The 23,918-nt window shown below is 32.7% G+C and overlaps 3 protein-coding genes across 4 annotated transcripts; 1 reads left to right on the plus strand and 2 right to left on the minus strand.

Annotated features, from left to right (window-relative positions):
• The first annotated feature begins 4,198 nt into the window (after positions 1-4,198).
• Positions 4,199-5,962, plus strand: LOC130943682 (probable protein phosphatase 2C 72). Its single transcript, XM_057871671.1, has 5 exons — positions 4,199-4,463; positions 4,572-4,880; positions 4,970-5,084; positions 5,232-5,455; positions 5,618-5,962. The coding sequence occupies exons 1-5, from the start codon at positions 4,275-4,277 to the stop codon at positions 5,831-5,833; spliced, it is 1,053 nt and encodes a 350-aa protein (XP_057727654.1). The 5' UTR covers positions 4,199-4,274; the 3' UTR covers positions 5,834-5,962.
• LOC130943683 (uncharacterized) lies at positions 5,943-9,349 on the minus strand. Of its 2 annotated transcripts, none has more exons than XM_057871672.1 (5): positions 9,293-9,349; positions 8,814-9,084; positions 8,402-8,507; positions 6,760-6,903; positions 5,943-6,602 (listed from the first exon to the last, which is right to left on the minus strand). In XM_057871672.1, exons 2-5 carry the CDS (start codon positions 9,068-9,070, stop codon positions 6,339-6,341), a joined length of 771 nt encoding a protein of 256 aa, XP_057727655.1. In that variant the 5' UTR covers positions 9,071-9,084; positions 9,293-9,349; the 3' UTR covers positions 5,943-6,338. The 2 variants fall into 2 exon arrangements, with proteins under 2 accessions (XP_057727655.1, XP_057727656.1); XM_057871673.1 differs by having other exon boundaries at positions 9,255-9,295.
• Positions 9,350-12,884: 3,535 nt separating this feature from the next.
• Positions 12,885-15,472, minus strand: LOC130945559 (uncharacterized). Its single transcript, XM_057874268.1, has 6 exons — positions 14,884-15,472; positions 14,337-14,524; positions 13,753-14,252; positions 13,532-13,707; positions 13,082-13,437; positions 12,885-12,980 (listed from the first exon to the last, which is right to left on the minus strand). Exons 1-6 carry the CDS (start codon positions 15,470-15,472, stop codon positions 12,885-12,887), a joined length of 1,905 nt encoding a protein of 634 aa, XP_057730251.1.
• Between the last annotated feature and the right edge of the window lie 8,446 nt (positions 15,473-23,918).

The raw sequence follows: 23,918 nt of genomic DNA on the forward strand, positions 1-23,918 counted from the left end.
AAGGGGTTCCAATTTAATCCGGAATAAGGTACTTAAAATCCTTTATGTTTTCCTTTCTATTTTTTTCTTATTAAAAGTCAATTTTATTTTAAATTATTATCAAATTATGATAATATTGTATCTTTTTTATAACTTTCGAATAGGATTGGATATTCACGAGTTAAGAACGGGTAGGGTTAGAGTTAGGATATTTTCAACTCGTAGATAAAATATGATTGAGTTTATATAAAAAATTTTATCCATAAATAAAATCAGAATTAGATCCAAACTCTATCTTATTCTACTCATTGCTATCCCTATATTTATGTCAATGTGTTGTGTGTTAGGCTATTAGCATATGAAGTGGATTTGAGTAACAATAAAAAGAACAACGGTCTGAATAAAAATAAGAGATATCAAAGAATATTACATGTATTAGAACTACATAAATTTTGGGTTCTTCTGCTTTACCTTTTTATGTTTAAAATTATCTTTTTATCCATGATTTATGATTTTATGCTCATTCGCTAATAAGGTTTTTCTCTTTTTATAGTTTTCACTTTTATTTGGCTTCTTTGAGTATATTATCCCATTGCGTAGCTTTAATTATTTTTGACCTTACACATCATATTGTTGGATTTTGGACTCTCTTTATATATGAAAAAAAGCCCATATATTGGTATTCAGTTCATAGACAGTTGAAGTTGTTGAAAATATATTAGGATTGAAATGAGAGGTTTTATTTTGTCAAAAACACAAGCATTGAGAGAAAAAAAAGAAAGAACACTATTCACGTTTTTCAATAGAATAGCAAATTTTGAGCGTTTGTTTTTAACTCGTTCATCGTTGAATTGACGTGAAATGTGGACTACATATTTATTTCATCTTTTTTTTTCATTCTAAACGATAAAGATTTTGATTAGAGCTCTACAATTGAAGAAATAGAGCTCGGACAGAGGCTCTATTTTTATGGTATCTTCATCTTCTTTGTTTTTGTTTATAAGTCTTGAAATTTGGGTTGTTTAGCTTATTGTATGAACATTTTGTGTAGTAATCTGGGAATTTTTTATATCCTATTTTTCATCATAGTGAAGCTATTTTCTGGTTTCAGTGACTCGTGATTTTTACTTCTCACATTGAGGAGGCTTTTTCTGTTAAAAATCTTTGTGTGTTAGCTTGCCTCTATTTTTTTATTTATGTGATTTTCTACTACTATTTGGTATTATTGTGCTACTGTTATTACTTGTTGTGAGTGAGTATTGTTACTCCTCTTATTGTTACAAGTAGGAAATTACAAGATCAGGAGCATATACAGTAAAATAAGCTTTTGGTTCCTGATGATCAATGATCAGTAGATGGAAGATCTAATTGATGCTCTAACTGATGATGATATTGATAATCAACCTGAGCTACCTAAAGATCCACTAGGTTTTCATCCTAGGAGGTCTACTAGAGAGCGACGACTTTCAACGAGGTATTATTCTAATGAGTATGTGATATTTACTTATGGGTATGTGACATTAACCGATGGGGGAGAACCTAAATGTTATGAGAAAGCTATGGAAGGTGACGACAATAAAAAATGATTTGATGCAATGCAAGATGAAATGAAATCCTTGCATGATAATCAAACATTTGAGCTTGTAAAGTTGTCAAAAGAAAAAAAAAAGCTTTGCAGAATAGGTGAGTTTATAGGTTGAAACATGAAAAAAATTTTTAATATTCAAGGTACAAGACTAGATTGGTGGTCAAGGGCTCTAGGCAGAAAAAGGGAGTTGACTATAATGAAATCTTTTCACCGGTTGTGAGAAGATCTTCTATTAAGACTGTTTTGAATTTGGCTGCAAGTCTTGATTTAGAGATATAGCAAATGGATGTGAAAATTGATTTTCTTCATGGTAATCTTAAAAATGAAATTTACAAGCAACAAACTGAAGATTTCATAGTAAAAGGTAAAGAGGATCATGTTTGCAAACTGAAGAAGAGTTTATATGGCTTGAAACAAGTTTCGAGACAATGGTACAAGAAGTTCGAGTCTGGTATGATAGACAAGGCTAAAGAAGACTACTTCTAATAATTGTGTATTTATTAAATAGTTTGCTAGTAATAATTTTATTATCCTTTTGATAGATGTTGATGACATGCTTATTGTTGGTCAAAATACTTCTATGATTAACACGTTGAAAAGACAACTTGCGATGTCATTTGCAATAAAGGATCTTGGGCTGATAAAGGTGATTCTTGGTATAAGAATCTAGTGTGATAGAGAGGAGAAGAACTTTGGTTATCACAGGAGAAATATATTGAGACAATGTTGCATAGGTTCAACAAAGGCGTTAGTACTCTTCTTACTACAAATTTCAAATTGAGTTGCAAGCAAAATTCATCTAAAGAAGAGAAGAAAGATATAGAAAAAGTTCTATATGCATCAACCATGGGTGGTTTATTGTATGTTGTAGTGTGCACAAGGCCGAATATACCTTATGCTGTTGGTTGTATTAGCCGTTTTATTTTAAACCCAGGAAGATAGCATTAGAATACTGTAAAATGGATAATGAGATATTTTCGTAGAACTTCTAGCATGAAGTTGTATTATGAAAGTGAGAAGCCTATTCCATTTGGTTATACTGACTCAAACATAGCAGAATATATTAATTTTAGAAGGTCCATTTTAGGCTTCTTTATCAACTTTGAAGGTAGAGCTGTGTCTTGGCAATTTAGATTGTAAAAATATGTTGTTTTGTCCACTATCGAGGCCGAGTTTATTGTCATTACTGAAGCGTGCAAGGAGATGTTTTGGATTAAGAAATTCTTGAAAGAACTTGGATTTGCTCAAAAGATGTACGTGTTATTTTGTGATAGTTAAAATGCTATATATCTTGGTAAAAACTCTACTTTTCATTCTCGGTCCAAACATATTGATGTGAGGTGTCATTAAGCATATGATGTTTTGAATGCTGAGTTGTTAGAACTTATGAAGGTTCACACTTATAAGAGTGATTCTAATATGATGACTAAGATCACCAAGGTGAAAGTTTGAAGTTTGTTGCTTAATCGCGGATTGGAGGTTAACTCCACATCGTTGTGAGGGGAAAATTTGTTGGGTTTTGGATTCCTTTCCTACGTGGAGAAAGACCCAAATGTTGGTATCAGGCCCATAGATAGTTGAAATTGCTAAGAATGTGCTAGGGTTGAAATGAGAGGTCTCATTTTTTAAAAAACACAAGCATTAAGAGAGAAAGAGAAGCGAAAATATTATCTACATTTTTTAGCAGAGTAACAAACTTTAAACTTTCGTTTCTCGCTTATTTACCGTTGGATTCGCATGAAATTTGGACTGCATATTCACCACATCTTGTTCTTCATTCTAAATAGTGGAGATTTCGATTGGAGGTCTACAGTTGAAAAAATCGAACTCGGACAGAGACTCTATTTTGTAATATCTTTGTCTTTTTTGTTCTTGTTTATGAGCTTTGAAGTTTGAGTTGTTAGTAAGAAATTTAAAACTTAATAATAACAGTAAAAGTATTTAAGATATTAAAGCTCTCCTCTCTTTTTTTTTTCTTTGGTGACACATCGTAACCATTGAGTTCTCCCTTTTAAATTTTTATTTATCTCATACTTTCATTATTATATTTCAATTGAACGCATCATATAATTGAATGATCATGAGAGAAGTTTGCCCTTTCATGCGAACCTAAAGTTCTTCCACTCTAGATTTATATTTATTGCCGTATAAGTAATCCTCAACATCCATCTATATTTCATTGTTAGAATTAGAATTGGTTTGACCTTCCAAAGTAAGTAAACCACGCATCTTACGAGAAAATTGATAAGAACTACCAATAATTGGTCTTGTAGGATTAATTCCCAATTAGTTGTATCCACATTCTATGGAATAGTGATATAGCATCAAACATGTATGAATTGTTCAAATAATGGAACACTAATTTTGCATAACCTTGCTAATAATTAGAATATAACATGATGTAAGTGAACTTAATTTAAAATAGAAAGTCATACCCTTTGATTACTATAATATGGTAGAAATACGACGTACATGTCCCTTAAAGCCACTGTTGGGACATCCTAGTTTAATAAAAAGACATTAAAAAATATAAAATAGTCAATCATAAAGATTTTAATAACTTTTAAGCTATCTACGTATGCACGCTTCTTGTAAAATGGCTATATATTTAGTTCCTCAACTTCTTGAGGAATGAGGATTAGGACTTATTTGATTCTTTGACCGTAAATAAAAAGAAATTAGAAAAAGAAAAGCTTCCTCAATTGAAATGGGTATCTGCATATCCGCTGAATCTTCAGAGATTCATCACGAATCATCTAACTTAGCTACTGAAGAGAATGTAACAGTGTATGAATCTAGCAAGAATGTTAATTTAAGTAAGATTCACAGACTTTCTTCTATTCACTCTAAAAAGGGTAGCAAAGGACTTAACCAAGATGCTGCCACTCTTTGCCAGGTAATGGTTTATTATGTCGAACAAATTTTTTGCTTGATATATGTTCATTATTACACAGCATATAATAAAATCATTGAAGATTTCTCTCTTTCTTTTACCATCCTTAAGGGTTATGGAATGGAGGATGCAGCATTTTGCGGTGTTTTTGATGGGCACGGAAGGAATGGTCGCATAGTGAGCCAAATAGTAAACAAGCGTTTGTCTTCACTCATTCTGGACCAAAAGAATATGATAGCTCATGCCAAGATTGATAACAATACCATATTGGAAGATGATGACTCGTGCACAAACAAGAATTTTCAAGAGTGGAAAGAAGCTATTCTTTGTGCTTTCAGGGTGATGGACATGGAGGTGAATCAACTAGAGAATCTAGATTTCTCTTGCAGTGGAACTACAGCTATAGTTGCTATAAGACAGGTAAACCATGAAACTATTGCAATATTTGCACTGCCTCTGTGGTCTCTTCTCTTGTACCTCAAAATTTGCTAATCATAACAACAAAACAGAGTGAAGATCTTATCATGGCTAACCTTGGTGACTCAAGAGCTGTCTTGGGGACAATTTGTGATGGTGAAATCATTCCCATTCAACTGACCACAGATATGAAGCCTGGATTACCTCGTAAGAGAGACTAATACTATGACCACTTTTTTCCATTCAAGCCTTAACCATACTAACAAGGATATCAAACATTCAAGTTTATGAGTATAATGAGTTCTCAAACTTGATAATTTTGCATACTAAGTATGTTATATTGACTCAATGCAGGTGAAGCAGATAGAATAAGAAGTTGTAATGGTCGTGTATTTGCTCTACATGAGGAACCACACATCCAAAGAGTGTGGTTACCCAATGAGAACTCCCCAGGCCTAGCCATGTCTCGTGCTTTTGGAGATTTCATTCTTAAGGAACACGGTATCATTGCTATTCCGGAGATTTCGTTTCGCCCTCTAACATCAAGTGACCAATTTGTTGTGCTTGCAAGTGATGGGGTATGTGTTGTGTGACTAATGGTTTCTTGTGTGTACGAAGATTTAGAAAGGAAAAATAAAAGGGGGAGGGGGGAGGGAAAGAAAATCTATGGATGTTGATTTTCATTTTCATTTTCATTTCACACTAGCATTATGGTTCAGAGGTTTCTTATCTTGTTGTAGGTGTGGGATGTACTAAGCAACATCGAGGTTTGCTCGATCGTGTGGACGACAGAGAATGAACCAGCGGCAGCTAAGGCAGTGGTGGAAGCAGCTACAGCTGCATGGAAAAGCAAATATCCTTCCTCCAAGGTAGACGACTGCACCGCAGTTTGCCTCTTCCTGCAGAAGAAACAAAGGAGCCTAGTATATGTAAAAACTGGAAATAATGTTAACTAACTTGCGTTATTGACAAAGGCCTTGCTATGATATAATGTGGAATCGCAAGCCTAGTTCAATGTGATATATTTATATACATGATACATCAATTAATGATAATAGTATGGAAAAGAAATTCAAACTCTGAAAGTGATTAGTACATCCTCAAAAAGTCCTCCAGTTCTTAGTTCATTATTTTTAATAGAACTCTTCGGAGACAAGGTTTCATATTAGACAAATGCAGCGTTTCATATTAGAGAATTGAAATCACTATACACCCAACATTTTTTTTAATTAAAAAAAGGGGAAAAAAAAGAAAAGAGAATACTTAGCACAATTCTCTTTGAAGAAAAAAGGAATATACAAACGCTGCTCAATCTCTTGTAAGTTGTATAGCAAAAAGAAGTTGGGGAGGGGCGAAAAGCAGAACACCGAATGTAGTAGCAGTCCAAAAGGGGTATGAACAAGAGGTGAAGTAGATCTCCAAAAACTTGCCATGTGATAAATGGCTATTTTACTTCCATAATCAGGTTGCATCTTTTTCTGGATCCTCTCCAAGCAGATCATCATCATATGAAACAGGGGTCCTTAACCTATCATGAATAATAGGGATAGGTTTCGCTTCAGAAGTTGCTGCTGGTTCATGTTGATCTAGCATTTGGGAAGCAGGGACGGCACTGCCTAAAACATTTCCCTCATCTCTCTCAGCAATCGAAAGGTTGATCCCTTCCGGAGGATCTATCTTCTTTGGCACAGGTGGTTGCTTAACGTATGGCTGCCTGAATTGCTTCTGCATCATTGTACATAATGAGAAATGTCACAAATAGAAGTTACTACAAAGCCGATAACAACTTTTAAGAGTCTTGGACCTTAGCTATCAATTACTTTTTTTAAAAGAAAACTTATGAAAAAAGTGTGAGCACTAGAAATAAACATTAATGACACACCTCGAATTCCTTTACTTTTTTCATTATCTCTGTGTACACCTTTGGTTCTCGAACTTTAATGATGTTCCACAGTATGCCACCCCCTGTCCGGAATCGACTGCCATCAGCTGTTTTTTGGCCCCCACAAGCCTGAATTGCATCAACCTGTGACTTTCACATATCATTATGAAGTTTGTGGTGTATTGGTTTGGACAGATTCAAGATAGTAAAATTACAAGTTGGTTCTATAAGTCTGAAATTTAAGCAAGCAATGTCTCAGACAAAAAAAAAAGAAAAAAAAAGGGCAGCCCGGTGCACAAACATCCCACGTTAACACACGCTTTGTATCAGTGGATAATTTTATGGGTTAAACCCATGAGATAGTATAAATAGAGGACATTGCCCAGCCATTGCTTGAAAGTACATACCCAATTATAATATAATATAATAATGTATAATGGCACTGTCAAAATATTGGGGGGAAAAGGGGAAGAAGAAGCAGACTAAGTTCATAGGTTATAGTATTCCAAAATTTCTGCCAAGTTTCCAACGCTTGAAGAAGCTAGAGTAGAAAAGACTGCAGACGTTAACCAGGGGGAAAAATACTAGATGACTTGCGATGTAAAAAATGAAATGATATTGAGATAACCATCAATGTGATATGATGTAATTTTTAGAGGAAATCAGATATAAATTTGGCTCTGAACTTCCTGTAAATTTAGGTGAGTAAAAATGATTTAGTTGATTGTCACTAGTTTCCCTTCACCTTCACAACAGGGCTCGGTAAATCTTAATTTAGTTTAGACTGAAAAGTAAAAGCATTCTCTACAGTCTACATGCATATAGATATCAACAAAAATAAATGGATATCGACCTTCAAAATCAGTAAATAATGAAGTGGTTCACTCAAGAACAATGAGGCTCAAGCAGAGGAGAAGAAGGAGCAAACTAGCATCAGGAAGAAAATCTGCAATGTTATGGGAAAATTACACACATCAGAACTATGAATGGTTGTGTGATGCTTGAAAGAGTTGATAAGCATAGCAGCTTAAGACTTTTCCAAATCTGATGGAACCTTAACTCCCACCTTTCCTTGCAACAGGTGAGTAAGTTGCACCTACTCCCAAACATAGCTACATTTCCATTTAAGGAAGGGAGAAATTCAACGGAAAACAAAACACAAAAATAGTAATTTATTCAAACTTTGAAGAACTTGAAATGCACATTTCAGAGAGTGACTAAAAGAACAGACCATTGTGGAAATCATCAAATAAGCTTGCACATGTGGCAAATACAGGTCAAGACATAAAACAAAGACAATTCTAAACAATATGTAAGAGTTGAAAACCATACACAATTTGGGTGGGAAAAGAAGGATTTAGAAGTATGAAACTAGTGGAAGCAAACAACTACACATGACAAGATTCAGAGAGAGACATTTTGTGAAGGAGGCTGAAAACTCCAATATAAAGATATCATTAGAAATAAATCCTTGATTAGCTTTTGATGACAGAAAAACAATTGGGTTGGTAGACCCTCTGATTAGATATATCTTCTAGACTTCTAGTTGAATACTACCAAGTCACATGGTGCACTCTTATGGACAAAAAAAAATGAACAGATGAAACTTGCTTTCTAAACCAACATGGAATGCATAACCTACCTCTTTGACAAGATCGCTTAGTGCAGAAACCCCAAGGCAACCTACAGCAGTGTATACCATATATTGTTTTTTCTCTTTCAAACGGCGACACACATCTATCACAAATCTGAAAAGCACACAATTCATTACAAATTCAATCATGTGGACAAGATGGCAGCAAAAACTTGTTAGCAGCGATACAAACAAATCAAGCTTATCTACACATTAATTCAATTAAGTTTCAGGGACTATATTGGGGTTGGGATTAAAAAGGAGCAGTGACCAATGCTTCATTCTATAACTAAATGAAAATGAAGGGATGAATTCAAAAGCCTTAAATACATCATAAAACAATCCGAATTCTACTGGGTCATAAAGTTAAAATGAGTTCATCAAGATAATATTAAATTTCACATTGGAGAAAATGATAAACCTGTTTATATCAATTGCCTTGTTGGACCCTGAAGCTTTCTTCTTTCTCTTATTCCTTTTCTTTTTAGCTCTAAGCCTGTGGTCCTTATTATGAGAGTCTTCATTTGCTTCATTGGTACCTCCAGCTTCACTTTGTCCCAAAGAATTCCGGGAATCAGGTTCCACCAACTCTCCTTCTTCAACATCAACCATTTCAACATCATCACCATCATCATAATCATTGTGAATGATATCTAGAATGTTCTCTCCACCTTCCATATCAAACAGATAACCTACACACAGGGTACCCAAACTGTTACTCATTTGAACATATCAACAAATAGATGGAGCGCAGAACATTCAGGTCAGTGATAACAACATAGGAACAGTAACAGTATTATGATAAGTGAAATAAACAACGAACTAAAATGCGAAAACCATAAAGTTACAGAGATGAAATAACTGAGCAGAGTAAAAAATGGAATGATGAGCTCTGGTCACCTTTGCTTTGCAGAGCGCCACTGTTGAGGAACGGAACAGAATAGAAGAGTATTGCCGTAATGGCGTAGGTGCAAGAGTGGGCTAAATATATAATTGGGCTTAAATCATTTAACTTGGGTTGGTCTTCTCAGTTCTTAGTTTGGGCTCATGAATATAAAATCACTATATAAAATATATACATACAAAAAGTGGGGCCCATATTTGGTGGTGGAATGTTAAATTTTGAATTTCACTTTAAAGAATAAAGTGTGATCTCTTACTATTTATTTTATAGGTAAAACTAAAAAAATGAGAAAAAAAATTATTTAAGGATGAGATATCATACTTTATCTTTTAAAGTAAAAATTTAAAATTTACAGGATTCAAATTCGTTTCTATCATAAAATAGTATCTTTATATTTGAAAATTGTTAGAGACATAGAGAATTAAACAAATTTGGGTTAGTCGATTGGTCTGTTCACTCATCTATTTAAGTAAATATCAGGGAGTTTAAAATTGATAAGAGCTTTGTTGAGTTTAAATTTTAAATTTTTTAAATTAAATTTCAAATATTTTTATTTTTAAAAGTTTTAAATATTTTTTCTTATATTAAATGTTGTTTGCATAATATTAATTATCAATACTTTTTATTTTTATATTTTATGAATAAATATTATTATAAATCAATTAAAACAGGGGCAGAACTAGATAAAATATTATAGGGGGCCAAAAATATTTACACAATAAAATAAGACTAAAATAAAATTTTAAAGAGGACTAAACTAAAATTTACATATAATTTATATGTAAAAAATTAAAATTAGGGGGCCATTGTCCCCTTTTTATGTATGTAGCTCCATCCCTGAATTAAAAGTAGTATATAGAGTGTTATTTTTAAATTAGTCAAATCTAAATTAAACTATTTTTTATTAGCCAAATTATAATATTTTATCATGAAAAAATCTTGTTCTACTCTATACAAAAACTTTACCCTTTTTTAGTATGACAAAAAAAGATGAAAAGGCGTCAAAATAAGGATATTTCTAATATGAAAAGATGTTTGTGTGAAGAGAAGGAAAACGGAAATTATTGTTGATATGGAACTACTGTTGGTGCTATACAGCATTATGAGGAGGCTCTGTGCTTAACAGATGTGTGGGATCAGAGGACAAGGAAATCGGACCGTGCGTTTTGGGGGGGAGCTAATCGGACGGTCCGATTTTGAAGCACAACACGGACGGTCCGAGTTGTGAAGGAGCTTCCACGCATCGCAGCTCCCTTGTTCCCCGGGACGGCGCCCCCTCACCCAGCAATGAAGTAATTACCACCAAACCTACCTCCGAAACTTCCTCAAACTATCATTTTCATCTATCTCCACCCACCATCAGCCACATTCCTTCTTCTTCTTCATCCTTCAAGAACACACATAACCCCTTTATATAAGATAGAGCAAGATGTCGAAGAAAAAAAAATATAGAGATGTAAATCGTCCTGAATATCATATTGTAAATTATCTCAACTATGATGACTATGTAAGTGTATTTATTAATTTTTTTTAATATTTCAAAATCAGTATTAGTGTTGTTAAAAAGTTAATTACAGTTATTATTTGAGATAGTTTAGGAGGAGATATATAACAACAACAAACTGAGTATTAATATTGTTCTTAATGTCATCATTATTTTTATTTTTATTATTTAAAATTATAATTACCATTGTTAGAGTTTTAGTTATAGTTGTTTGTTTGCCTGATGTAGTAGTAGCGTTTTAGCTTAGGATAGTACATTATTATTATTATTATTATTATTATTATTATTATTATTATTATTATTTAAAAATTTACTGATTATTACTAGAAATTTAGTTAAAATTGTTGTTGTTAGTAGTAGTTTAAGTTATATTATAAGTGGGTGACATTATAGTTATTATTATTATAATTATTATTATTTAGAAATAAATAAACCGATTATTTCTAAAACTATAATTAAAATAGTACATTATTATTATTATTATTATTGTTGTTGTTGTTGTTGTTGTTGTTAAATTTATTTATATTATTATTATTATTATTTAAAAATTTACTGATTATTACTAGAAATTTAGTTAAAATTGTTGTTGTTAGTAGTTTAAGTTATATTATAAGTGGGTGACATTATTATGATTATTATTATTATTAAAATTATTATGATTATTATTATTATTATTTAAAAATTTACTGATTATTACTAGAAATTTAATTAAAATTGTTGTTGTTAGTAGTTTAAGTTATAAGTGGTTGACATTATAGTTATTATTATTATAATTATTATTATTTAAAAATAAATAAACTAACTTAATATTTGTTTGTTGAGTAACTAGTCATATATGATTAATAATTATGGTTAATTAATTGGTAAGTTAGGGTCGTAATGACTAAATTTGCTAAATAACATATAGTTATGATGTTTTTGTGATAAATTAATAATTGTTAATAACTTGAGTGGCACTTTTTGATTTTGTAGAGTTCACGGATGTTGACGTGTGATTATCCTGTACCTCCGGATCGGTATGATGAAAGAGTTGAGGATCATTTAAGGGTAACAGGTTTTTATCATGCGTCCCAGATTGGAATAGTCCAAAATCAGAAGGCATTGGTGAATGCTTTAGTTAAAAGGTGGCATCCAGATACACATACCTTTCACTTTCCTGTTGGTGAATGTGCTGTGACGCTAAAAGATGTGGTCTTAATTCTCGGTCTTCCGACGGATTGTCTTCCAGTCACAGGGATGACTATTAGTAGCTTTGATGCCTTAGAGGCGGAGTGTCTCCATCAATTCGGGGTTGCACAAAGAAAGTCAGAGTGTAGAGGGAGCTGTATAAAACTGACATGGCTTCGAGATCTAAGAGAACGCTTACAGTTGGTTGATGAGATCAGTATACAGAGATACGTGAAGTGCCACATAATGTTGTTGATCGGTACGATATTGTTTGGAGACAAGTCTGGAGCATCTGTGCACTGGAAATATCTGCCCTTGCTAAATGATTTTGGCAGTATCGGACAATACAGTTGGGGTTCCGCATGCCTAGCCCACCTTTACAGGGCATTATGTAGAGCATCTCGTTATGACTGTAAGGAGATCGATGGTCCACTCACACTGTTGCTCGTGTGGGCATTTATGCGACTGCCGTACCTAGCTCCGGTTCCGAGAGAACCCCGCAATTTTCCGCTTGCAAATAGGTAAAATTATCTGACGTTGACTCAATAACATCATTTTTTGAATCGAATTGTATTAATAATGAGCATAAGTCATTATTAGGTGGCGTAACTGGGAGCGTGGAGACCGACACTTTAGGTATCTAAAACTTGCTCACATTAGGATCGGCAGGTGCACCAGATGACCGACGGCATCTACTACGGCTATGTCCCTCAGCACCACATTGCCTGCATCTCCGTGGAGGACGCAACATTCGCGTGTCCATCTCGTTCAAGAAACGAGTCATCTTGGGGCGACCTTTGGCAACGCGTCTTAGGAATGGATTGGGTACGAATCGTGGCCCGTTGTAAGCAGGCCACGTAGAAGGATTTTCCATTGGCCTAAACCTAGCTCGGTAAACCCTTCGAACTTGGTCCATCTTATAGATACCATGCACGTACAATTGCAAGTCCAGTCGTTGATTTGCACAACATGCAAACACATGTCGACACGGAATCCGGTCTACCTGAAACTCTCTACAGTCACATTGATGCCGATGGAGGTCGACTGCATACTCCAATCCACTAGGCATCTCTCGCACTTCAAAAACCTCATTTTGTCTATCGAAGCAATTAACCTGGATGTTTCCTGATGCAAGTTGGTTTGTATGCAATTTAGTGGTCACAACCTCCGAAAATACAAAGCCAGCAGTAATCCGAGCCTCCGCCTCGGCTCTTTTTCGGGTGAACAGCTCATTAAGCCTGTAGAATGTCGCTTTGACGAGTGCAGTGATCGGAAGATTGCGTGCACCCTTCAGCACAGAGTTAATGCATTCGACTAGGTTTGTCGTCATGTGACCCCATCGATAACCACCGTCGAATGCCAATGCATACTGTTCCCAGGGGATTCGGTTTAACCAGTTGGTGTAAGCCTCGCCCCGTTCTCGTAGACGCTGATAACGCACTTCGTACTCACGCACCTTCCGGGAATATCCTAAGTAATAAGAAAAAACAAAAAATAATGGGAATTACATACACGTAACGAATGCCAAGCTACTAATAACAAACTTCAAATTACTCAATGTTACCTATATTAACCACAAGTTTTTGCAAGTACGGTGCCTTGAATTTTCTCAAAAAGTTTGACTCAATGTGCCTGATGCAAAACATGTGGAAAGCTCTAGGAGGTGACCAAGCTCCATTACTCCGCTCCACAGCTGCATTGATTGACTCGTGTCGGTCAGATACCAGCCCCACACCATCCCTTGTCACAACATGTTGTCGCAGGTTACTGAGAAAGAAGTGCTACGCATTAGAAGTCTCTCCCTCGACAATAGCAAAAGCAATTGGGACTATGTTGTTGTTGCCGTCTTGTGAAACTGCCACTAATAGACAACCCTTATACTTTCCATACAAGTGAGTCTCATCCACCTGCACAACTGGCTTACAATGCCTGAATGCTCTAATGCATGGGTAATAATTCCAAAAGACTCGATGCAATACCCGGATATCACTCACCAAGTCATCGCCTTGATATGCAGGCATAGTCTCAAAATGGACGACAGCGGATGGCTCCTTATGACACATAACCTCAAACCATATAGGCAACGCTTCGTACGATGCTTCCCAACCTCCAAATATTATTTCTACGGCCTTCTGCTTAGCCAACCATGCTTTCTGATAACTGACAGTGTAATTGAACTTCGATTGCACTTCTGCAATAACTGATTTTACCTTTAGTGATGGGTCAGCCTCAACCAACGGCTTTATTGTTTCTGCAATTGTGTTTGAATCCAACTTCGAATGATCCTAAGAAATGGTGGATCTGGTACAAGTGTGACTACCGTTATACTTCCGTATAACCCAACAATGCTTTCTGCTGATCATGCTAACCCTGATATACCAATCACACCCAGACCCATACTGTGTACACTTTGCATAAAATGTCAACGGCTCCGACTCATATACCCGGTAGTCTACACTTCTTCGAATGCTATATTCCTTCATCGCCTTAATAACAGCTTTTCTAGAACCGAATTCCATCCCGACAGCAAATTCACCGTCTGCGACAATAGGAATTTCTGCCACCGAAACACCCGGACAAAAAAAAATTATTAGACATATATTTAATAGCCAATTTTAAAGATAGATCAATATTCACTGCATCATTTGTGATATAAATAAACTTTATATCAGGTTGTATCTCAGTCCAAATAAAATAAAGTGCTAAAAAGATAATTACCTAAATACTTAAGTCCATACTAATGTATATTTAACTAAATTAATAAAAAATTAAAAAAGATTATTATCTACAACTTACCTAAATAAGCACAACAAACAAATTATAATTCGGTATACATTCACATGTCACCTAACTTTCAAATCTAGATCAATTATTAGAAAATTCTTATCTTTTTAATAAACATAGCCAATTACGTACCTACACTCGTATATTCCGGAAACTCCGGAACATGCATGGCTTCCAAATCCAACACTCGCATGAAAGATGGCTCCTCAAAGGGCATTTCGTTTACGAGTGCATTTGCCACATCTGTCACATCTGGAGCCACAGTGCCATCACCTTGCTCTTCATCCCCGTCTGGACCGACAACTTCGTAATTGCTTTCAAACTCTTCTTCACTGTCACTATTGTAATCTTCTCGTACAATATTCCGGTCGGACTCAGATTGTTTGAATTCCACATACAACTCAATGAACGATATTCGGGCACGACTTTCAAAATACATTGAAAACATCTCTTGCAAACTCGCTTCGTCGGTTACATATTTGGCTTCAAATTGGACGAATCCACCGAACACCGGTATGGGATATCTGTATAAAATACAAGATATTTTTCTCGACATCTCGGAATCAATCTTCTCACAGATCACACCTTTGAGCTCTTCAAATGAGATTGTGAAGGGAATAACAACATCTAACGGATTTTCACAAATAAATTTCACTCCTTCAGCAGTTTGTAACAAAATCTGACCAAAATAATACACTTTTAAAAGAACTCTATCATCCATCTCTCTCACTTACCTAAATAAGAACAGAAACTTTAAAACCAAAATTTTTTTACCTCATTTTACAGAAACTAAGAAGGACACAGGTAGAAGAAGAGAGGAGAAGAAGTGCTCGAGCAAGAAGAAGAAGAACCAGATCTGAAATCTTCTTCACAACACACACCCTTTCGTTCATATATATATATACACCCATAAATCGGACCCAGCAATTACTTGCATCTGATTCAAAAAGTTATAATACTCAAATCGGACCATGCGACTACTACTTTTTTTGTTAACTCATAATTTAAATGCAGCCCTAAATCGGACCCTACGATTACTTATGTCTGATTCAAAAAAAAACTATGAAACCCTAATCGGACCATGCGACTTCTCAAACCATTTTTTTATCAATTTTTAAACACTCACAACACGGATGGTCCGATTAGGGTGTTGCTGCATTTTCAAATTTTTCCTCCAATGAAATCGGATCATCCGATTTTGGTACCCTATTTATTTACAAAGTAGTCGCACGGTCCGACTTCTACAACCTGAGCAAAAAGCTGCTCCACAATATGGTCTAACTCCCATGTGACCCATATCCATGCGAAACACAACCATGGTCTCCATAACAAAAAAAAAAAAAAGAGCCGAAGGAAAAGTAGTGTGTATAATATATTTTTTAAAAAATTAACAAAATAAAATAATATATTTAAAAAAAAAACTTAATTATCTATAAAAATTAATCTTATATCTCGTCCCCATGCACAAAGAAATAAATCTGTTCTACATTAATAACCGTACTTAGTTTTTATTGCTATTGCTTTTAATGATTTGACCGGTAGTTTTTAAGGTGAATGGTTTGACTGTTTGGTTAGTTCTTCATAATCAAGCCAAGAGAGTTTAGAAAAACCTTAAACTATAAATATAGTTATCTTAATTGAAAATCTTGAAAAACTCCATAATTTTTTTTTGAAAAATAAGTCTGCCGATAGTTTCTTATATTCTCTTAACGTGAATTGAGCTGATAATCTATTTGTTTTATGCTTCGTCCTGTACCGATATACCAACGTATAATATTTTATCTGATTCGTGAAACAACAACCTCAGTCAGATGCGGTATCTTGGCAGGACATGTGTTAGTTACCCATCAAGTGTAATTTTAGAATAATTAATTTCTGATATGCAAAGATATGCATTTTTGTGTGTGAGCAATTTGCCTGAATTCTGTTCAAGGATTAATATTTCGTTGTAAATGAGTTTAGAAACAATCTGAAAAAGCTAAGCGAGGTAAGTATGAAAACTAAGTAAATCTTAATTAATGGAGCAAGTTGAAAATCTCTCACCATCAATATTGATTGCAATAAACTACCAAAAAAAATTGATTATAATATATTGGATTGGACAGGAAGTAAGGATGAAAAGGGTGGCAGTCTGGCGGATACACAACTGCAACACAAAGTCAAACAAACAAACTTTGTAGATATCAATCGAGTGTATTATTTATATGATCAAATTATTGTAGTTTATCCTACGTTTAAGTCATTCTGTATCATCAAATATGTGTTGCTTTACTACCCATAAAAAAAAAGGGTATTGCTTTAACTTTGAAAGTCAGCATGAATCACTTAAAAAACAGGGGGGAAAAGACTAAAGAAAAAGAAAAAAGGGATACAATAATGTTAATTTTATTGAACTCCATATATATGCGATAATTAAAAAGACGTGAAACAATGAAATTAAACTCTTATTAAAAAATGAGAAAATAATATTCAAATCATATTTAAATTAAGAGGTAAATATTGAATTAGTATATGAAAAATTAAGATACTGATAAAATGGTATCTGATTTTTGTTATTGACACAATAGTTCTTGAAAGATTTTAAAATTTGACAAAATTACTCAACTATGAAAGAATGACGTCATAATGAACGAAAAACGCTAATGTAGCCATAGAAAAAAAGCTCTAATGACGGCAAAAAACTCGAGCGACATTTCTGACAACCTCCTCCTTCTTCTTCGTATTCGCTACTTTTTCTTTAACACGCCGATGTGTCTCCTTTCACCACCGCCATGGCACACCACTATGTCCCTTTCCGCCATGGCAGTACCTCACCCGCCGTGTTCTCGTGTTTGTCGCTTCTTCTTTTTCAACACGCCATTGCCTCCCCTCCGCCATGGCAGTACCTTACCGTTGCACCCATTCCGCCATGGCAAAGAAGAAGAAGAAAGTGTCCTCTCCGCCATGGCAACACCTCGCCATTGCATCCCCTTTTGCCATAGCAAAGAAGAAGAAGACCATAAATGTCTCTGCCATCATCAAAGCTTCTTCCAACCGCCACATCAACATTTTTCGTTCACTGTGACATCACGGTTGGGTGACTTTGTCAAATTTTAAAATCTTTCGAGGACTATTTTGTCAATAACAAAAGTCAAATGTCATTTTATCATCGCCAGAATTATTCAAATACCAATTTAGTATTTATCTCTTAACTTAAAAGTAGTTTAAAACGAGAAGCTTGATAAAATAAAAATTTAAGAGTTTAATCATTTTAGAAAAACTTCATTTTAAACATGGAAATTCTAAGATTTTCTTAGTCCCAAAAATCATCTATGTTAAATCATCAAGAAAGAGATACTTGAGAGCGCGAAAATATACTTGAATTCGTGAATATAATTGAGAGAGTTTGATTCTTTGATTTTTCTCAATCAAAGTCTTATGTATTCCTAGTAAAACTGAATTGCAACTCTTTTGATGGAAAAAGAGCTACGAAGACGGTTATGATGTGTTGGACCAAAATCCTGAAGTCACTATTTATATTTGAGTGTGACACCCATTAAACCATAAAATTCAAATAAAATGGTATTTTTTATTCTCGTTTAATTTTAAATCAAAAATAATAATGACTTATTTAATTCAACATTTATAACAATAAATGAGATCACCGTTATATAAGTCATTTAATGTAAAATAACTTAATTTGCGATTATAATTAAATATGTATTGCCCATAAATATATTAGAAAATAATAATTTCTTACAAATCTCCTACTTAGACTATACATATATACTTTTCCGAGATAATCACATCTTATAAACTTTATGCGTGCATCTGAATGTTATTTCTTTTATTACTTTAATAATCTGGTCCGTCATATATCAGCTATGAAATTACTGCAACTTTTATCATATTAGTGTCGCAACGAAACTACGATAATCACCATATTAATATAATATACTCAACAAAATAGATCAAATTTAGATGAGAACATTCAGAAATTACATACGAAAATAATCTCATACATGTCTATTTTTAACTGGTCAAACTTTAATAAATTTTATAAGATCACCGGCTAAAATAAAAATGACAAAAATATTTATTTTCGTAAATTTATATAAACCTTATGAGAATTTAAATGCACACTTTCACTAAAATAATATAGAAAAAGTATATTACTCTTTATAAAAAAACTTTTAGATGTTTAAAATATTTAGATTTATATAAAGAAAAAAAAGATGTATCATACTATCATACAGTAACAACACGAATATATAAATTCAAAAACTGAAAAAATTTATATTTATCTCTATTTTTATTTATTAAGATTTTTACTAATTAAATATTTATCTTGTTTAACAAATGTAAAAGTGATATTTTTATGAGGTGAATTTTAGTATACAGAGAAAAATTGGTACAGATTTAAAGATTTGTTTACACCACATTTTTTAAAGCCACACTTTAAACCGTAACTCTTCACAAAGAAAAGCGTCACCTAATGGAAAAAGTAAATTAGAAGATTTAAGAGAAAAAATAATCAAGTTATCAAAATTAATAGATCAAAAATTAATGATTTTAACTAATGTTAACTGTAATGACACCGAATTCTTAAAATCAATACAAAATGATTTTTCTCAAAATCTTTATTTTACTATAAGTTTTATTGAAGGATTTCAAAAACCTGAAAAAATTTATTTTTCACACGGAATTTCTAAGAAATGTTACCATGGAAATGATTCCCCACATCTTTATCATACTTTTAACCCACAATTAAATTCTATAGTAGATATGCTTGAAGAAATATTAGTATCCATAAAATTTCAAAGAAATAAAGAAAAAGAGAATCCCAAAGAAGAAAATTTCAAAATATAATCAACATAACAGATCTAAAAGTAAAACCACCACTAAAATTATGAATATTAAAGAAAAATTAGAAGAAGTTACAATGCTTTTTAAACAATTAAAAATGGCTCAAGAAAATAATATTATGGAACAAGGATTTCAAATAGAAGAAGAATTAGTAAATTCTGAAAATATAGAAAATGAAGAACACATCCTAGATTATTCAAGTGACAAAGAACCAGCAATTCCAATACAAGTAAAAAATGAAGCTGGAACATCTAAAGATAACCAATCTCAATATAAATGGGAAACAAGTTTTGATAATTATGCTTTTAAAAAAGGGTTTATAAATAAAGATTCAAAATATACAAAAATACCATCAAAATACGTTCCTAAAATCCAGGAAATGGAAGGAGAAAGAATGCTTGATTTAAACTGTAAAAAGAATGAAAAAGAAATTTTCGAAAATTAGTTGAATTCCTTTTTATTAGAAGCTTTTACTAATCCAAAGCTTAGTGAATTGTCTGGAAGAGATATTTGGAATTACATAGGATTTCATACTAAAGGAACTATAAGAGATTATATGACATCAATAGAAAACCAAATAATAGAAGATTTAGCAACAAAAACAACAGCTTATGATAAGATATTATATATAATGATGATTCTATATAAAGAATTTTTTGGAAAAAATATTATAGATCATAGACAAGAAGTCTATGATAAGGAATATCAAGAAGCAAAAAACCATTTAGCTAATATCCAGATATATGATCTATGTAATGTGGAATCTTATATATGTGAATATAGAATACATTATTACAAATTAAAAGAAGAAGATAAAAATCATTATCTTAGTATGTATATAACAAAACTTCCACATCCTGCTAATGAATTTATAATGGGAAGATTTATAAGAGAAATAAATAGAGGGACAATTGAAAATAATTTTGGTGGAGCAACCGCTGCAATAAGAGAGGAAATAAAAGAACGTTGTATGCAAGAAGCCACTCAAAAAAGATTTGTAAATATAATTAGAATTTGCTGTTAGGATAACGAAGAGATACCCCAAAAATATGGGCTTAATAAAAATTTTCAGAGAAAAAAAAAATATCAATTTAGAAAAAGAAAATACTATCCAAACTGGAGAAAAAAGAGGTATTTTAGAACAAGAAATAACAATAAAAACAAAAGGCAAAAAAGTGACTATTGCCCAAATAAAAAAGAAAACTGTAAGTGTTGGTATTGCCAAGAAGAAGGACACTATGCAAATGAATATCCGGAAAAAAAGGATAAAAAAGATCTTACTAAACAAATAGAAATTGCTAAGTCTTGTTTTATGGAACCTTTAGAGGAATCTGATGATAACCTAGACTATATTTTTGAATATGTCTCAGAAACAGACTCAGAGACTGAGTAATAATGCCACATTTATTACTATAAAAATAACAAAAAAATTTATAAATGCTTTTATCGATTCTGGAGCAACACAATGCTTTGCTAGTTCAAATATAAAACTTGATTGGAAAAAATTAAAGAAACCATTAAGAGTTAGAATAGCTGACAAATCAATACATAAAATTGACCAAAAAACAGAAATGACTGAAATTTTTATTCAAAATTATAGGTTCATTGTTCCATCTATATATATGTTAGATTCTGGAATGGATTTTATCATAGGAAATAACCTTTTAAAACTATATCATCCATTCATTCAAGAATTAACATATATAGTTTTAAAAGCTCCACACGATTCTTCAATAAATCAAAAATCAAAACGTATAAAAATACCAACTACTACTATAGATAAGATCTTAAAATTTAAAATATTTTCTATATTAGAAACATGTTATTTAAATTTATACTTTCAGATAAACATTCCAAAAAATAATCTTAAAATAAAGATAGAGGAACTTTTGGATGAAATTTGTGCTGAAAATCCTTTAGATATTAAAAATACAAATAACGAATTAGTAAGCATTAAATTAAAAGATCCTACAAAAGAGATAAATGTTCCAAATAAAATTCTTTATTCCGCAAGAGATAGAGAAGAGTTCTCTTTAGAATGTAGAGATCTTTTGGAAAAAGGAATAATAAGATTAAGTAAAAGTCCTCATGCGGCTCCAGCCTTTTATGTCGAAAACAATAATGAAATTAAAAGGGAAAAACGAAGAATGGTTATTAACTATAAGAAGATGAATGAAGCAACTATTGGTGATGCTCATAAACTTCCAAGAAAAGATTCTATTTTAGAAAAGATAAAAGGAGCAACTTGGTTTTCATCTCTTGATGCAAAATCAGGATATTGGCAACTTCGTTTAGACGAAGAAACAAAGAAATTAACTGCTTTTACTTGCCCAACAAAAGAATCAACAAGTGTGTTACTCTATGAATGAAATGTATTGCCATTCGGATTAAAACAAGCTCCAGGTATTTATCAAAGATTTATGGAAGAAAATCTAAAAGAGTTAAATGAATTTGTTTTAGTGTACATTGATGATATACTAATTTTTACAAAACAGGATAAAGAAGATCATCTTCAAAAATTATTAATAGTTTTAGAAAGATGTAAAGAAAAATGACTAGTTCTTAGCAAAAAGAAAGCAAGAATAGCAAAACAATAAATAGAGTTTCTAGGATTAATTCTATCCACTCAAGGAAAGCTAAAACTTCAGCCAAATGTCCTAGAAAAGGTAAATTTATTTCCTAATAAAATAGAAGATAGAAAACAATTACAAAGATTTTTAGAATGTATAAATTATATTTTTGATCAAGGATTTTTAAAGAATATAACAGAATACACTAAAAGCTTATTTCCAAAAATAAGTACTAAAAAAGAATGGAAATGGGATGAAAAAGACAGTATACAAATTCAAAGGATTAAAGAATTATGTGAAAAACTTCCAGAACTTTATATTCCAGAAGAAAATGACTACTTAATAGTAGAAACAGATGCTTCAGACATAACCTGGTCAGGATGTCTAAAAACTAAGAAAGCTATAAAAAGTTTGGAACAAGAAAAAGAATCACTAGATTCTAAATATTCCCCAAAGGAATTACTTTGCAGGTATATTTCAGGGACTTTTACTCCAACAGAACGGAGATATACCACTCATGAAAAGGAAACTCTAGCAGCAATTAAATCTCTTAAGAAATGGAAAATTGATTTACTATCCAGAGAATTTACATTAAGAACAGATTCAAGTTATCTAACAGGTTTCATACGATATAATTTAAAAGTTGATTATAATCATGGACGATTGGTAAGATGGCAATTATTTTTGTTACAATATCCAATAAAAATTGAATATATTAAGGGTGACAAAAATGTTATTGCAGATACATTAACAAGAGAATGGAGTTCGTCTACAACGCATTAGATCAAGAAATTCAGAAATACGAACAAGAACTTGAAAAATGCAAGCATTGTCAGCAAATAAGGACACAGATCCAATCCCTCAAGAAGGCCATCGAAGTAATAAAATCAACACAACAACCAAAACCATCAGAGTTCAGCCAGCTAAGCGTGGTGAACAAATCAGGTGAAGAAAAAATTCCAGAAAATAAAACAATTGCTGAAATTATCAAAAAATCAACCCAAGATAAAAAATATTATGTAATTTATAATGGCCCCATGAAAAGAGTATATGATGCCTGGGAAAAAGCAGCACCATTTACACATCAATCAAGGATAATTCATAAAGGAGGGTTTTTAACACTGGAAGAAGCAAAAGAATCTTTCAGGGAATATGAAGCTCTTCATCCAGAGCAAACCCTAAAAAGAGCAGATAAAGCTCCAATTCAAATCCAGAGAACAGGAATAATAAGAAACATTCCTACAAGGGCTGAAATCAAGGAAAAGAAAAGGGTCTGTAGATCAAATCTCAGAGAAACCCTTAACATAGTCCTAAATTGGACTGAAGAAAAAAGGGCAATCTTGGAATATTATCCTATTGCCAAAGAATAGCTAACAAAGCTGGTTATATTTCCAGATGCTTCCCCATCTGACACCTATCAGTTTTTTCAGTATGGATTAATTGATACAATTTTAATTTTTAATGATTTGAAAATTATTAGTGAGTTTCCTGCAGGATTCATTGATGCAGTAAAGAGATTTAAAAATATGATTGACAACGTAAATCCAAGGGATATATCCCTAAAATTTACGAATAGTCAACCTATTTTTAATGAAGAAGAAGAATGCTTGGTTCCAGCACATCAAGTAATCTTCATGTCCGTCTTTCCAGAAAATTTTCAACCAATTGATCAAGTTCAAGATTTAACAATCTACAGTCATGAAGGAAGACTAGCCAGCACACTAGCAAGGATCTTCGAAAGAACTCAAAAGA

Source organism: Arachis stenosperma, chromosome 8 (genome assembly GCF_014773155.1).
Source record: "Arachis stenosperma cultivar V10309 chromosome 8, arast.V10309.gnm1.PFL2, whole genome shotgun sequence".
Taxonomy (NCBI): Eukaryota; Viridiplantae; Streptophyta; class Magnoliopsida; order Fabales; family Fabaceae; genus Arachis; species Arachis stenosperma.

Bases quoted from the DNA above. Each gene is read 5' to 3' on its own strand.
- LOC130943682 (XM_057871671.1), top strand. From the start codon at position 4,275: ATGGGTATCTGCATATCCGCTGAATCTTCAGAGATTCATCACGAATCA. The intron at 4,464-4,571 runs GTAATGGTTTAT...ACCATCCTTAAG, and splicing joins ATGCTGCCACTCTTTGCCAG to GGTTATGGAATGGAGGATGC. The intron at 5,085-5,231 runs GTAAGAGAGACT...GACTCAATGCAG, and splicing joins TATGAAGCCTGGATTACCTC to GTGAAGCAGATAGAATAAGA.
- LOC130943683 (XM_057871672.1), bottom strand. From the start codon at position 9,070: ATGGAAGGTGGAGAGAACATTCTAGATATCATTCACAATGATTATGAT. The intron at 6,904-8,401 runs GTAGGTTATGCA...TGAAAGTCACAG, and splicing joins TAAGCGATCTTGTCAAAGAG to GTTGATGCAATTCAGGCTTG. The intron at 6,603-6,759 runs GTGTGTCATTAA...ACAATGATGCAG, and splicing joins AAAAAGTAAAGGAATTCGAG to AAGCAATTCAGGCAGCCATA.
- LOC130945559 (XM_057874268.1), bottom strand. From the start codon at position 15,472: ATGGATGATAGAGTTCTTTTAAAAGTGTATTATTTTGGTCAGATTTTG. The intron at 14,253-14,336 runs GTTAGCATGATC...ACCATTTCTTAG, and splicing joins GGTGTGATTGGTATATCAGG to GATCATTCGAAGTTGGATTC. The intron at 13,438-13,531 runs GTAACATTGAGT...CTTATTACTTAG, and splicing joins AAAACTTGTGGTTAATATAG to GATATTCCCGGAAGGTGCGT.